Source organism: Danio aesculapii, chromosome 17, assembly GCF_903798145.1.
Source record: "Danio aesculapii chromosome 17, fDanAes4.1, whole genome shotgun sequence".
NCBI classification, from domain to species: Eukaryota; Metazoa; Chordata; class Actinopteri; order Cypriniformes; family Danionidae; genus Danio; species Danio aesculapii.
The window spans coordinates 32586633-32604211 of NC_079451.1; the positions used below are offsets into that span (position 1 = coordinate 32586633).

General features: G+C 35.7%; 1 protein-coding gene across 1 annotated transcript in view; it reads left to right on the forward strand.

Annotated features, from left to right (window-relative positions):
- The window catches only part of ryr2b (ryanodine receptor 2b (cardiac)), a 103780-nt gene that overhangs the window by 20929 nt on the left and 65272 nt on the right, over window positions 1-17579 (forward strand). Inside the window, 14 exon segments of the mRNA XM_056477285.1 lie at window positions 644-760; window positions 763-809; window positions 1074-1160; window positions 2601-2827; window positions 6091-6511; window positions 6557-6913; window positions 9183-9383; window positions 13165-13270; window positions 13365-13505; window positions 13673-13949; window positions 15362-15476; window positions 15625-15757; window positions 15835-15938; window positions 16031-16166. Coding sequence (XP_056333260.1) covers window positions 644-760; window positions 763-809; window positions 1074-1160; window positions 2601-2827; window positions 6091-6511; window positions 6557-6913; window positions 9183-9383; window positions 13165-13270; window positions 13365-13505; window positions 13673-13949; window positions 15362-15476; window positions 15625-15757; window positions 15835-15938; window positions 16031-16166 — 2469 coding nt within the window.

Below are 17579 nucleotides of genomic sequence, written 5' to 3' on the forward strand. Positions count from 1 at the left end.
TAATTTCTAAATATGTCATACCACACAAATATTTTATACTGTACTTAAATTTTTATATATATTGAGTTAACTGTAAAAGTTTACAAAGTTATATATGCATATTTTAATTTAATTTCTGAAATTATTTAAAGTAATGTTAAATGAAATATATATAATCACGTTTATGTACTATACATAATTTATTTATTTTTAATTATACAATTATATCAATATAGATTGTTCTGGAATAAAAAGTCAATATATGTCACACCACAGTCGACACACACATAAAATATGTATCATACTGTACTATTAAATTGAACTATATATGATGTTAACTTAAAAATGTATATGCAGATATAAAATAGTAATTTAATTTCTTATTTGTATTATTTAAGATAATTAAAGTTGAATTAAAATGTAAACATGAGATGAAAAACTGCACTGCTAACTAACTAAAATAAAATTACGAGGGAAATAAAAAACAATAAAGTTGAATTTACTTAAAATAAAACAGCTACAGTATAAGGAAATATTATCCCAGAAACTATAAAATTTCCACAAATGCATAAAATTAAAATGTACAAATATTCTCCACATAATCTAAATATTATTGTAATGGTATGTATAATGTAATTAATCCTTGTGTATGGACTGTGTGTATTTGTTAGCGTGAAGCGCAGCAGCTGTTACATGGTATGTGCAGCAGAGGGCAGTAGTTTATCCCACAGTCGCAGCAGCAGTGGACTGGAGATTGGATGTCTGGTCGACACAGCCACAGGACTCTGACATTCACTGCCAACGGCAAGGAGATCACTACATACTATCAGGTAAACATTCAGTTGAGACCCAGAAGTGGAGACACTGATGCTCAGATATTTAGTTTTATATATTTTATTGCACCATTAAGGTTATTCATTGTTGTGTTAACTTAATCATTACATAATGACTTGAAAATATGAGTACGCACTCATGATTTTAGCCATAACACTTTATAGCCTACGTACTTTATTCGATAAAATTCTCATTCATTTTCCTTGTTTAGACATTGATGTTAGTTTATTTTAACTTCAGCAAAGTCTCTTCATCCGTAGGTGGAACCAGGCACCAAGCTTTTCCCTGCAGTATTTGCTAAAGCCACCAGTTCTAATGTCTTCCAGTTTGAGCTCGGCCGTATCAAGGTAAACTCAGTACATCAGTTCTGTTCTCCATGGCCAGACCAAATAAATCTCCAAAACGTGCTTCTTTCAGCCCAACGGGTGTCCTTGTAAACTTGTGAAAAATACATTCCACAGCCAGCAATGCTCAGGCATTAATAAATAAAAACATTGAAAGAACTATCTATCTTTCTTTAAAAAGGTCTCCATTTTGGCTGAGCATAGAAATATAGATCATAATCAAAACAGACTTTTCTTGTGCACTCTTATACTCCAACTACAAATAGCTGCAAAATTATATATTTGACATCAAATACAATTAATAAAAGGGATTTTATATACAGCATATTAAATGTTTTGTTTCAGGTAACTTGAAATGTAAAAACATGGGTAAAATAATATAGCGTTATCATACAGCATACAGCATAACGTTTAAAATGTTTAAAATAATAATTAATTAGAACAAATGAGTAAAAATGTCGTACTGACAAATAATTGAAAAGTAAAGAAGTAAAAAGATTAAAAATGATCATTTTGGGGGGTTGCACTGGTCTCCTTTAGAGTCTTAGTATGGCATCATTTCATTCTTTGTTGTAAATATATGTAGCAAATTAGCTCAAAGTGAATTGAAGATTAATTTGAATGGGACTTCAAGAAGAATCAACTCTTTAATCTAAACAACGAATCGTCCAGTTCAGTCTGTTCGAACAGACAGTTGATTTCAATTACAGCTATTGCTATCAAAAATAAAAACCCATTTACAGTATGTTTAAACGGTATTAAGATTGAAGTTTAAGACATTAAATTCATAAACATATGCAGGCCAATCTAATGACTAATCTAACAGAAACTAACACCTACAGTAACACAAACACATTTATACAGTTGTAAAGGAGAAGAGTATAGGAATAAAAATAAGAGTTTGAGAGAGTGTAATGATGGAAAGACAGGGGCATAGTGGACATTTAAAAGTGGGGGGGGGGGACCGGCTATATGAGATCATATGTTAATATAATTGTTAATCACCTGTTTCTAAATAGTCTGTCTCTAAAAGTGAGGGGGGCAGACCCCCCCCCCATCCCCCCAGTTGCTACGCCCCTGTGGAAAGACCTCGATAACTCCCCCGAGTTACGTTTTATAGTCTTTGTTTCAAAGCGTAGTGATTTGCATAGGCATTCTGAGTGTTAACTAATGCAGGAACTTAAACAAGGAACTTATAGAAGTCTGGATTACATTGAATTACAGCTGACCATCCAAGGCAAAGGTGAAGGCACTGCATGTCATTTAAGTGTGTGTCTTTTTCTATATATGTCAGTAAATGTGTAATTGTCATTTTGTCTTTGCTCAGAAAGAGACACATTCTGATATAATGGAAACATGACCTGCACATAAATAAAACATCAAATGACTTGAGCTTTTCTTATATTTGCTCCAGTTTGTAAATTTGTACTGTCACCCGCACAGAATGTGATGCCATTATCAGCGGGAGTTTTTCGGAGTGAGCGAAGAAATGCGAATCCTAAGTGTCCTCCTAGACTGTGTGTTCAGCACCTAACACATACACGGTGGACTCGAGTACCAGACCGCACACAGCCTGTGGAAATGAGCCGTCTGGAGGAGAGATATGGTTGGAGAGCTCGCTGTTCTCACATCCAGCAGATCATGACTCTGTATATTCCTGAAGAGAGCAGGTCAGAGGTCACTACAGAGATGCTCACAGTGTATACACTTCTCAACATTTAATGGAGCTAGAAAAAAATTCAGATTTATCAATTAAATTCGAGATATATATTTGACTATATTGAATTTGGAGATGCATTTTTAGCTTTGAATTTGTTTTCTACTAATAAATCTTTAAGAAGCATCACCATTAACTAAATAAATTTAGTTTGTTTTTTCCCCAATAACCTTTACTTTTACTCGGTTGACATTTGACTTCATTTATTCATTTTAATTTCGGCTTTGTCTTTTTATTTATTAGAGGTCGCCACAGCCGAATGAACCGCCAACTTATTCAGAATATGTTTTAAGTAGTGGATGCCCTTCCACCTGTAACCCAGTAATGGGAAACACCCATACACTCTTACATTCACGCACATACACTACAGCCAATTTAGTTAATTTAATTACACCTATACCACATGTGTTTGGGGGAAACCGGAGCACCCGGAGAAACACTGGGAGAACATGCAAACTCCACACAGAAACTCTACACATAGAAACTCGAAGCAGTGACCTTCTTGCTGTGAGGCTACAGTGCTAACCACTGAGCCACTGTGTCACAGACATTTGTCTTGGATTGACTCAAATTTTCTCTAAATCTGCTATTTAAAATTACAAATTGATCAAATGTGTTTTTGGCATTTAGATGTGTGGAATAATAAAAATTACTACAATGGTTAGAATTGTCAACACATGACATTTAATGAAATAGGATTTCATAGTTTTGAATCAGAGTGACGCAGTGGCGCAGTAGGTAGTGCTGTCGCCTCACAGCAAGAAGGTCGCTGGTTTGAACCTCGGATGGGTCAGTTGGCATTTCTGTGTGGAGTTTTCATGTTCTCCCTGCACTCCCTGTGTGGGCTTCCTCCAGATGCTGCGTTTTCCCCCACAGTCCAAAGACATGCGGTACAGGTGAATTGGGTAGGCTAAATTGTCCATAGTGTATGTGTGTGAATGAGTGTGTATGGATGTTTCCCAGAGATGGGTTGCGGCTGGAAGTGCATCCGCTGTGTAAAACACACTGGATAAGTTGGTGGTTCATTCCGCTGTGGCGACCCCGGATTAATAAAGGGACTAAGCCAAAAAGAGTGAATGAGTTTTGAATCAGAATTGTATAAATAACAATTTTAAATGCTATAGCAGCAAAATATATCAAAATACTTTCATAATAATAGTAAGAGTAATTATTTAAACCACACAAACAACAAAACATAAATGTTTTATGGTATATTTTTCAGATTTGTATTTAGCAGCAGATAAACAGAAGTTTTTTTTTTTTTTCTACCTCTTAGCCCTTCCCCTTAGACCAGGGGTGTCCAAACTTTTTGGGCCGAGGGCCAAATGTAAAAAAAAACATTGTCCCGCGCCAAATTTTACATACCTCACACAGACACGCATATATATATATATATATATATATATATATATATTATATATATATATATATATATATATATATATATATATATATATATATATATATACATACATATATATATACATACACCGGTACCGGTCAAGAGTTTTGGGTCAGTTTAATTTATTTTTTCATGTTTTTTAAAGGAAAATTATTCAGTTCATAAAGGCTACATTTAATAAATGTTGAAAAATGTTAAATTGTTAAATATTTATTATTAAAATTTTAAATTGAATGCTTTCTTATTGTATGCAGTTTCAAATAAAATTATTATTCCAGACATTATTGCTTTTATTACTATTACCATTAATAACAATAATATTAATAATAATAACAACAATAATAATTAATATTAGTGATTTCTGAAGGATCATGTGACTCTGAAGACTGAAGTAATGAAGCTGAAAACTCATCTTTAAAAATGATTAATTCAATGATAAGCTACTTTTGAATAGTTATTTTATAGTGCAACATTTCACAATTTTGCTGTATTTATGATGACAATCATCATTTACTGAATTAATCAATCTATCAAAGAAACGTTGGCTAGAATTCTGCATTATAGACTTAAATTATAGAGAGACAGCATATGAACCGAGACTGCATCGGATCATGAAGCAGATCAATGTTGATCTTTCTTTCAAGCTGGCAGTGCAGAAATCAACAAAACAACTGGCCTAATACAACATAATATAAGATTAGAATATGGAACTTCGGTCAATTTTCCTAACAGATAAACAGCTCTCGGTAATATTACAGCATGCTTTTACTTTCGCATTCGACATGAAGCACACATTTACCGGTAGGAATGACATCTCGTCTTATCATTCTCTCTTCGTATAGCCGTATATATGGCTATTACACAATCATAATACACTGTGATATAGCCTGGGTCGTTAGTTTGTTGGAATGTTTTGTTTTGTCACTACACTCGATCGGCTTAATCGAGCAGAGACCATCTCATTCACTCGGACCGATTGATTTGGCGCGGATGCGAGCGTGATTGCTGAATTCACAAATGCCAAACGAACTGCGCTAACGGGGGGAAACGACACAGATTCCGAAAACAAACGTCTATGTGTGAAAGGACCTAAGATTGTATTTGCACGCAATGACAGACAGTCGCAGCCAAACTTTTGTGACAAGGCAGCACTGGCCCGATCGGGCCAGTAACATTCTGTACACTAGCCTGAGCGTCTCGCACGCTGGCCCCGGGACATCGGGCAGTCTGTCGAGCCCTGAATCATGTTTCCGTCAGTTTGATCGGTTCGTTTTACTTCATAACAGGAACTGCTGCCTAATTGAAGGCATGTGATAGCGACGCCCGGTGGTTATTTATTGAATTACGTTCATTTTTGTATAGTGGGCCAGATTCTATTGATATTTATAAAAAGCCTCGCGGGCCGCCACAAAACTGATTGCGGGCCGCAGATGGCACGCGGGCCGTAGTTTGGACACCACTGCCTTAGACTATACCCAGACTATAAACACAGCTCACACACACATCTTTGCTGAGTCTTGTTGAACTATAAGTAAGCATTGCATGTTTTGCCTGCCGTGGTTTTTGACCTTTGCTTTGTTTATTGTTTTGGTAATCAGTCCTCACAAGCATAAACTGTGTGTTTGCAATCTAGGGAAATCTGGGACAAGTGTGAGTGTAGGGAATGATGGATTTGTAGTTAATTTCAGTGGCAGAATTGTAGTCCCGGTGATAGTGCATGTTTTTTAGCGATCTGAAAGGTCTAGATCGCTGGTGATTGTGACAATAATAGTTTTTCTAGCTCTATAAAAACAATCCCCTTCTCTCTCTTCCAGGTGTTTGGACATTCTGGAACTCTCTGAATCACATGACCTCCTCAAGTTTCATAACCACACCCTCCTCCTCTACTCTGCCCTCTCAGCTCATGGAAATGCACACGTAAGCCATGCCCTCTGCAGCCATGTGGACCAATCGCAGCTCTTATTTGCCTTGCAGTGCTCCAGAATGCCAGGCCAACTGCGAACCAGCTATTACAACCTCCTTATCAACATCCACCTCGATGCCCACGCCAGTGCCAGGCAGACCATGAATCATGAATACATCGTGCCAATGACAAACACCACACAATCTATCACCCTGTACAAAAGCAATAAAAAGGTGCAGAGGTTTCCAGGAAGTGACCGCAGCACTTCGTTATGGCCCATAATGCGCTTCACATCACCTTGCTTCATCAGACCTAATAATAAAGTAGATCTGGTGGATGGAGATGAAGGCAGGGTTTTGTGGAGTAGTTTGCGCCAGGACAGTCCCGAGTTTCCATTGGATGTTTTGAAGGCTGTTGTGATCGCAATGCTAAAGGAAGCAGTGATGGTGGTGGGACAGGGTGTGAGGGATCCCACAGGGGGAAGTGTTGAGCTCTTGCTGATTCCTCTGCTAAACTTGATTCACACCCTCCTGCTGATGGGTGTGTATCAGGGGGCAGATCTAGAGGCTGTGTTTAGTCTCATCCTGCCGGCCGAGTACATGAAAGCAACACGGAGAACAGAAGAGGTGGATGAGCTTGGAGAGAGTGATGGAGGTGAAGAGGAAAAAGAGGGTGGAGATTGGAAAGATGATGTGCTTCTTCAGATGAAGCTGCCAGAAGCTGTCAAGTTACAGGTCAGCATAGATCAATTAGGGCGTACTCACACTATGTACAGTTGCCTTGAACCGTGCCGAAGCAAGATTGTACCCCCTCCCCTGCCCCCCCGACGGCCTACACTTACATTGTAACCAAGCTGGAGCACGCTTATGTCATCAATGATGCAACTGTTCAGTTTAATAGAAGAGTAACCCTCTCGCTCAGCACAGTGGAGCTTGCTTTAGTTATATAGTTTTAGTAGTTTGATATATGCGTGCAGACACGCAATCAAATATTTCGCCAAACACATCAGCCACTTTTGACAACTCATTATAAACAATGACAGCTAGTGTTCATTGAACAGTAAGACTGATTAATAAATCCATACGAAGCAGTCCCTTAAAAGTCATGTCTTGTCTTCAGGCTTTTCACGTTTCGGGCTTAGGAGTACTTTGCACACTTCTCAAACGAACCGGGAAATACGCCTAGGCACAGTTCAGATAGCATAGTGTGAGTGCACCCTTAAAGAGACTGAACACCACCAAATCAAAATTTAGGGTAAATTCAGGTCAATCGAGTCACTTTTTGCTAATGAGATGACCAAGGAAAAATGTCCCAATTGACCTGAATTTACATGTCAGATGCTTGAAAGATATTTAAAAAAAGTCTCTTAAGCTCACACTTATGTTTTCTTGATATTTGTAAGATGTTTGTTAAGAAAAAAATCTTAATACTCTTATAAGTCTTAAAAAAAAAACTTTATCTGGGTCTAAAAAAATTAATAAAAAAAAAAAAAATAAATAAATATATATATATATATATATATATATATATATATTCATCCATCCAGCATATGTTTTACGCAACAGATGCCCTTACAGCCACAACTCAACACTGGGAAACACCCACATACTCCTGCACACATCCAAATACACTATGGGCAATTTAGCGTGTCCAATTTACCTGTACCGCATGTCTTTGGACTGTGAGGGAAACCAGAGCACCCGGAGGAAACCCAGGCGAACACTGGAAGAACATGCAAACTCCACACAGAAATGCCAACTGACCCAGCCGGGGTATAATATATATATGTGTATATATATTTGTTAACTAATTAAATTTATTTAAATGTAAATTATAAATGCTGTCATTTAGAGCATTTGCATAAAATTAAAAAAAAATTCAGGCATGTTTTTATTCAATACATTATCAATATTTTAATTTCAAAAGAGTTAAGAAGCTGAATTTTCAATTTCAAAATGAACGTATTTGCTATTTTGACTGTAATTTTCCTAAAGAAAAAAATGTTCTAAATAACAATATTTTATTTATAATTTTGAAGAAGTGTTATCAGACCTTTATAGAATAAACAAACATTAACATTTACTCAAACTCATACCTAATAACAGTGTAAATTTAAAGAAACTGAGACGTTTCAAGTGATCTTTTAATTGTTCCATAGCTACAAAGAGAACTAATATAATATGTGTATAGTATAATATTTAATTTATTCCTGTGATGGCAAATTACTTTAGTGTTATTCCTTTAATCAATCTAAAACTACACATTATTGCTTAAAATTATTCATTATTAATAGTGTTTAATTGTTATACATTTTTTATATTATTGTTGAAACTGTGATCATTTTTTGTCTGGATTCAAATATATGAAACTGATATTTTTGTAATATTTTAGAGTGCTCAGCATAATTGAGTACACCCCATTTTGAAAATGAATATTTTGATCCATTTCTCAGTGAATATAAGCAATGTATTTTGGTGCATTTAAACAAAACAGATTTATTAAACAGACATAAAACAATATTTTAGTGTCCAAACATATTTAGAAATTGAAAGATAATCCATTTAAATTCAAGCAAAATATGGCAAAAAAAATTACAACCTACAAAATTTCAACTAAATTTGTCCTTTTTTTTTGCTTCTCTTGATTTTTCCTCTTTTTTACTTTAGATTTAATATTTCTCTATAACAAGTAAATATGGGTGTACTAGTTTTTGTACCGTTATCGTAAGTTATTTTGTTAGATAAGCTCCAGATTTGGCTTCAGTACTGATCTAATATATATGCGCAAATATAATATTGGAAAGCTTCCTATTAAAAATACGAGCTTAAAAGAGAGATTTGTGAGGGGTGTTCTTATGCTGAGCACTGTAAGTGTATTTTCTGTCACATTTCATCAATTGAATGAATTCTTCCTTAATAAATTAAATTGACATATGAACGAATTGCCTTATCTGACTCATTTCTGTCTTTTTTATGACTATCTTTCTCTCTTTGTCATCATCAGGTTTGCAAACTTTTGAAGTACTTGTGTGACTGCCAGGTTCGTCACAGGGTCGAAGCGGTGATATCGTTCTCAGGTGACTTTGTAGGTCATCTTCAAGAGAACCAGCGCTTTCGCTACAATGAAGTTGTAGATGCACTCAACATGTCCGCTGCTCTCACTGCTCGCAAAACCAAAGAGTTTCGTTCTCCACCTCAAGAACAGGTCAGAGGCTGACTGGATTAAACTGTAGATTTCTGTTGTCAAGTGTTTTCGTGTTTTTACAATCCTGTATGAGCACAAAAGAAAAGATTTTGTGATGTCCATCAGTTGTAAGTCAGTTTGGTTCAAATATTCTTCTGTTACTCCACTCTAACATTTTTCTAAATATTTTATTTTGGGTTCTACAGAAGATAATCAGGTTTGAGTGATTTTTAAATGATTTTTGTAATAACAATCCATTTTAAATGATCATATACTAGTAAGACATGTTTGACATGCTTATAAAAGTTGTATATCTACACTTTGAATCCCTTACACACAAATAATGCGCATGAAATATGAAATTGAGGTAGGCTCAGATTGAAATATCTCTGGGTCTGGATTTTTGAGAAGCACTGGTGTACAGAAAATTATTTATTTATTTTTGAAATTTCAGGCAGTATTGTACTTTTTATTTGACATATGATCAAATGGCATGTGAGGAGAATGATTTTGTGTTTATATTTAAATTTTATGTAAAAAATTACATGACAAAATTAAATTTTTTATCTAAAAACTTGGTCAAAATAAAATTTCAGCCTATTAATTTTTATTTTAAATGGTCATATAACCCCACATAGTAATTTTTACACTTCCTTAAACTGAACACCCAAAGAATTATAATAAAATATCATGAAGCTTATCATCTATATCATTATCATTGTTGATTTATTTCTATTTTTGTGGTTGAACTTCTGTTTCTGTTTATTTGTTTATTGAGATCTCCACTGGTGGGTATTCTTCCTGGGGTCCAACAAATATAGAAAGCTAAATTTACATTAGATCATAACATATGAAAGCCAATACCAAACCAAATGAATAGACACATTTACACTTGAGCAAAGTGCAAGCTGACATTATGGAGTATGCCACTCATCTTGCATATAACAAACAAAAACAATTCTTGATAGTCCAAGAGCATTGACTGTGAATGTTAAATGACTTTATAATACAAATTCTGAAAGTCAAAAATATCCCTGTATAGGTTTTTCTTAATTTTTTATACTTATAAGATATTATATAATTAAACAATATCACACATGCAAGAGCATTTTTTTCACCATGTGAGCACTAACACAAATGTGATACTATATTCATAAAACAGTTCAACAAGAATTTGGTTTTACCATCAAAACTAGAACTACACTCTAAAAATAACCTTTGCTGCATGCTTAACCCTCCTGTCGTGTTCACCCCTCAGTCTCTTTTAACTGCTTTTAAATTGTTCAAAACATTCTTAAGCTGTGAACAGTCTCAAACTAGTCTCAAACTAGGTTTAACTTGAATTTATAGAATTAGACATGAAATAGCTGCAGTCAAAATACAAATAGGCACTGGAAATGTATTACAAAATGAACATATAATGTCATGGAGGTAATCATGTGGGATGATCAGTACTGTACATAAGCACGGAAAAGAGATGTGTACGCACAAATACATTGTTCAGTCTGAAATGTGTGTGTGTGAGTGAGTGAGTTGGGGGTAGTGTGTATGGGGATGTTTGATGGTTGAATAAGTGTTACACGGTTGATTAAAACACTCAAACTTCAATGAAAGTTTAAGTGCATTGTGTGGAGGATATCATAAGGCCTTGGGCAATCAGATCTAAAACACAATACAAGTGTTTTAAGTCAGGTTCAGATTTGACCCAAACACGACAGGACGGTTAAACTACTTATTTAAAATGAGTTGAAATAACACAATTCTTAATATTTTTTGCGGGACAACTTAACGGCCCGTTTACACGAGGCGTCAGCGTCAACGCTTCCTATTCACTTTGAATGGGTGACGTCAAGCGTTGCTGAACTGAATTGTGGATCCTTCTGCGCCGCTTCAGTGGTGTTGCCTGCTGTAAAAGTTGGGAATTTCTCAAATTTTCAAGCATCAGAGGAAGCGTCAGCCAATCAGGGGTGCGCTTCCCAAACCATGACATAACTTGTGGCTGAACTATCATAGTACGATGCATTGTTTCGGGAAAGAAGGATGTAGTGATGAGTGTTTCGCAAAACCCTTAGTTTCTCTGTCGCAGATCCATGGTTTGAACAATGTTAGTTATAACTCAAAACTCCATAATGATGCTTTAAACGGGGTGGAGTAACTACTTCTTTAGAGAAGAACTCCATCATTTCTTTGTGCAAATTATATTGTTTTACACACACACACTTAAAAAAGAATCCAATATTAGTTCTGGTAAAAACATGCACTTGTTTTCCATATTAATTGAAAAATATGTAAATGGCACATATAGGGCTTATGTTTCCTTTACAAATATTATTGAGAACATTACATATTCTATTCAAAATGAACATAGAATCACTTACAAAAGCTAACATGTATACTAATATCATATATAAATCATATAAATAAATAAATAAATTAATAAATAAATAAATAAATAATGTGGCTATTTATTGAGAAATGAAATTTAATATTTATTATTTATTAGGAAATGAAAAAACAAATCTATTTTAATAATAATATAAATAATAATAATGATGAAGTTGATGATAATTATTATTATTATTGTTATTATTAAGCAGGATATTGTTCATTTATTTTAAATTTTTTTGAAAAGTCTACTTTTACAACTTGACACATGCAAATCACTGCAGAAATGTTATAACCAACAGGTCCATGTCATAACCAGTACAGATACTTAATAAATAATCAAAATCAAAATGTCATCAATGTTTTCAAAGTGCACTTCGAAGGGAGCGCAATTGTAAACATGAAGATCGCTAAAACTGAACTGTAAAAATACTTTAAAAGCAAATGACACCTAAGAGAGATGACTTTAATGCTTTTTTTATCATTCCAAATTTAAATGGTAGAATGTTCTAAATGAATAGGGTATAGGGCATATAAGCTAACACGTTTACTAATATCATATATAAATCATATAAATAAATGTCGCCACTAGCATGCATGGTTCGGGATCTGTAGAGCTGCGCATCGATGGATTTGCTCTTCAGTGTTTGGACTCTCAGTAGTAATTATTAAACCACACTGAACTGAGCTAAACTGAACTGAACTTAAACACTGAAAACTGAACTACACTGTTTCAATTTACTATAATCTTCTATGTGAAGCTGCTTTCACACAATCTACATAGTAAAAGCGCTAAACAAATAAAAGTGAATTGAATTGAATTGAAAAGGGTATAGGGGGGATAACTGGCAACAGAACACAGCCAGGAACTATGTTTCTAACTACAGCTCCAGAGGTGTAGTTGCAAGCATACAACTTTGCGAGGCAGTTTGCGAAAGTTTGTTGGAACGATGGATTGAGGAAACACCAAATCAATAAACTATGTTTGTAACGACGCTACTTGCAACCTTAGTTGGCTAACGATGGTTTTCGGAAACGCACCCTACATCCTTTGCAAATACCCCAGCTCAGACAGTAGCCGATTGTGGACTAATTTCATTGGCTGACACTGCTATGATAATCGCGTAAGCCCCAACTTCAGACACGCCCTCCATCAAGCGTGGACGTTGTAGACCTGGGTCAATCGGGCGTAATTGTTTTATGTACAACTTCAATCTACTTGGATATGTAAAAACAATTAAGTTAATAGATTTATGTTTACCAACATAAAGAAATTGTGTGGAACCCAGCATTTTTACAGTGTTTCCACATCTTTACAGTGCATTCTTTACAGTCCAAACAAATCTATTTTTCAGCTAATCAGAAAACATAGTAAATTGTCTTTTCACTCTCCCTAATAATCCTTTTTTTTTTCCAGATAAACATGATGTTGAGCTTTCGCAAGGACTGTCAAGAATGTCCTTGCCCAGAGGACATCCAAGATCTGATGTGGGAATTCCATCAGGATCTAATGAGCCACTGTGGTAGGCAGACAATTAGGACAATCGGTGGCATAATTGTCCAGCATCACGACCTCTCATGCATGAAGCATTTATTCCCGTGTCTTTGTTTAATCAGGAATTGAGATAGAGAGTGGTTCGGAGAATGAGAATGAGGATGACCTGTCAATCAGGAATCATCTCCACGGCCTAGTGGATAAAATAATGCATTTAAAGAGGAGAATGTCTGGCCTGCCTGAGGAGATAGCGAGCAAACCTGGTAGGAAACACTACTAGCCTCTTTTTGGCTTTTATAAATGATCTTTTTCATTATATTGGGATCACGTTGTTATGTTATGAACCTGAATTCATAAAACTGTACAGGTTATTTCAATTACACGGCAGATGAGTGAATGTAAGCTGTACCAGACGTCTCTTCCTTTCTAGTGTCTCTGCAGCAGCTGATATCAGAAACCATGCTGCTCTGGGCTCAGGAGGAGACGATTGAAGACCCAGATTTGGTGCGCGCTGTTTTCAGTCTGCTGCATCAACAGTATGCCAGTCTGGATGGCCAGATGTCTGCGCCGCTACAGAAGGCTTACTGTATCAGCCAGACGTCTGTGGAAGACACTCTTCACCTTCAGTGGGCTCTAGCATGCATCCGTTCATTGCTCACGGCCAGGATGGGAAAAGAAGAAGAGGAATGCATGATCAGAGGACTGGGGTGAGAGCGGATGACTGTGTTTGGAGTGGAATGCTGTACTAGTTGCATAGTGTACAGCAGGGGCTCTCAAAGTCTCAACTCAAAGGTCCAAATATGAATTTTCATCAATGCCAACATACTGTTATACTACATAAACTCATTATTCTTCCGTCTTCTTCTTAGACTATTTAAAGAACGCATCTCCTCCTAGGCCCTTACACTACAACCACTAAACTAACTCCAAACTATACTGAATTAAGTTGCTATATCTTTTCTAACTGATCCGACTTACGGTTTTCCCAAAACTGATCCGGAAAATTCGGAAAGTTCTTTCGACTTAACATTTTGTGATCTCATAACTTTGTCAGACTGTCATACAGACTTTTGATTGGGCTCATTTAACTCAGACTACCAATCTGCCAATCACTGATGACCTTTCAACTTACCAGCCACACCCTAGCAACCACTTTCGGCACCCTAGAAACTGTCCCATAGACATCTATTGTAAAAAACTGCCTTTGACTTTACATTGAACATATAGCAACATACCAATCCAGACTAGAAACAAACTAATGACATACTAATCCATACTAGAAACACATTAACAAACATAGTAGCAAGCATACTAAGGAGAGGGAAGTCTGGGAAAAAGAATGAATGTATGAAAGAATGATTATTCAAAAATCTTTCAACAAAAAAATGTAAATGTAAATAAAATCGGTCCTATATTTTTTTGCACCAAATTATGACTTTATATTTCTAAAAAATCATGTGACACTGAAGTATATAGGCTTTACTCAATTATGTAGCCTTGGTAAACATAAGAGTCTCTTTTAAAACCAACTAATTATGATAATTTGTTCATTCATTCATTTTCGGCTTAGTCCATTTAATCATCAGGGGTCACCACGGCAGATTGAACCACCAACTTATCCAGCATATGTTTTACACAGCGGATACCCTTCCAGCTGCAACCCAGTACTAGGAAACACTAATATACTCTTTCTAGCACACACATACTCTACGCCCAATTTAGTTCATTCAATTCACCTGTACCACATGTCTTTGGACAGTGGGGGAAACCGGAGTACTCAGACGAAACCCACACCAACATGGGGAGAACATGGAAACTCCACACAGAAATGTCAACTGACCAAGCCAGGGCTCAAACCAGTGACCTTCTTGCTGTGAGGCGACTGTGCTAACCACTGAGTCACCGTGTCACCTGAAAATTCATCGTAAATTTATTTTTCTGTAGCATTTATAACCAGGCATTAAGATTAAAGTCTAGATTTACATCATGCCACAAAACACAATACTTTTGAACACATTCCATAAAGAGGTGACACTTAAATGATTCCATGTGTTTGATGGACTGTCATGCCCAAACCACTTCTATCCTCTATTTGACACCTGTGTTTTCTCTTGTGTAGTGACATCATGAACAATAAAGTTTTCTATCAGCATCCTAATCTGATGAGAGCACTGGGGATGCACGAGACTGTCATGGAGGTTATGGTGAACGTCCTTGGTTCCAGAGAATCCAAGGTAATCATAATTAGATCAAATACTTGTGCTTCATTATAATTCATTATTGAAGTCAAACGTTAATTGAGGAATTGACCCTCATAAATTAGACTGAAATCATTAAATTATGTGTGTGTTTTTTTCACTCTCTTGCTCCTCTGCGATCAAGGAAATCATATTCCCCAAGATGGTTGCGCACTGCTGTCGTTTCCTGTGTTATTTCTGCCGAATCAGTCGCCAGAACCAGAAGGCCATGTTTGATCATCTTAGCTACCTGCTGGACAATGGCAATGTTGGACTTGGTATGTGATTCTGATTAACACAGAGTCTGAACATTTTTAAAGATGAAGACAAAAGTAAATGTGTTTTTTCTTGTCAGCATCTCCCTCGATGCGAGGATCGACTCCTCTGGATGTGGCGGCTGCTTCTGTCATGGACAACAACGAGCTGGCGCTTTCTCTTACAGAGGCGGACCTAGAAAAAGTAACTTTCACTCATCTCCTTTCCACATTCCTTCAGATTTTTGCTCATAATGATAATGGTCCGGACTGGTCTTTCTCAATGCGTTTGTACAGGTTGTGCAGTATTTGGGAGGCTGTGGTTTGCATAGTTGTGCTCTGCTGGTTTCTAAAGGATATCCAGATATTGGCTGGAATCCTGTGGAGGGAGAACGCTACCTGGACTTCCTGCGATTTGCAGTATTCTGCAATGGTAATGTTTGTTTTTAGTTATTTAGGGTACGAAAATGATGTAATAAAAATAAAATATTTTTCTATCTGATTTAGAAAAGGTTTATGATCAGGCGAATTTTTTTAGGCCTGTAGATGATTTAATTTTGCACATATTGTAGGCCAGTGTTTCTCAACCACGTTCCTGGAGGCCCACCAGCTTAGCACATTTTCAATGTCTCCTTAACCAAACACACCTGATTCAGATCATCAGCTGATTAGCAGAGACTGGAAGACCTGGTATGGGTGTAACAGACTAAGGAGACAACTAAAACATGCATCATTGGTGGTCTTCCAGGAATGTGGCTGAGATACACTGCTGTAAATTGACAATACATCCTCGTTTCCCAGACTTGTCCTCCTTTGGAACTAACAAAATACATCTGAACGGGATTTCAAAATTTCCTAATTGTTCGGGATTTGGGTTTTGCTTTGGTTTGCATTTTTGCATTACTTGTACCTTTCTACTTACTACATTTAGGCCACACTTTGTTGCACACCACCATTGGTCAGTCATGCACGTATGTAAACAAATAAAAGTTCAGTAACAAAATTATCCCCCTAACACCCTGCCACCCCTTTGTTTTTTGGAAAACTGCAATATGGTGAACATACATTGGCTGTCAGCAAGTACTTGTGCATTTGAATCACCAAAATTCATAAAAAACCTTTTCTTTGTTAAAATTATTCTTTGTTGGCCATGTTAAGTAATGCCCTACTAATATTTTATTTTTATTTACTTAATTTATAATTTTCTCTTTTATTTTTATTTATGCTAGTTATTATTATTACTATTATTTATCTTTTCACTGTTGGAAAGTGTCTACATAGATTTATATACACTTTTTAATTTATTATAGTTTCTCTTTTGATTTATTTATTTATATTTATTATTATTATTATTATTATTATTATTATTATTATTATTATTATTATTGTCTCTCCAAACACCAGTCATTTCAAACTGAAGTAACTGACAGATAGAAAACTATAGTAAGGGCTGTGGGGTTTGTGAATGTGTGTACTTAAAATCAATAAAATATATTAAAACCTAAATTATTCTTGTATAAACATACCCACAAACTGGAATCCTGACCCGTTAAAATCTAATTAAACACCTCTGGTTGGTTCCTATTGGTTTATTTATTTATTTATTTATTTATTTATTTATTTATTTATTTATACAATGTACAACATGACATGTTGTGCCAGAGTTAGCTATAAAGCTACATCTGTAGTCCCTGGGCAGGAAGTTATAACAAGTTTAACAATATAAAAAAAATTTACACAGTACAATAAATACAATACATCATAATCAGATCAGTGTTTGCATATTTGATTTTGTTTCAGCCAAACTTTAAGAACTATTTTAAAATTATTAAAAGTGGTACTCTCT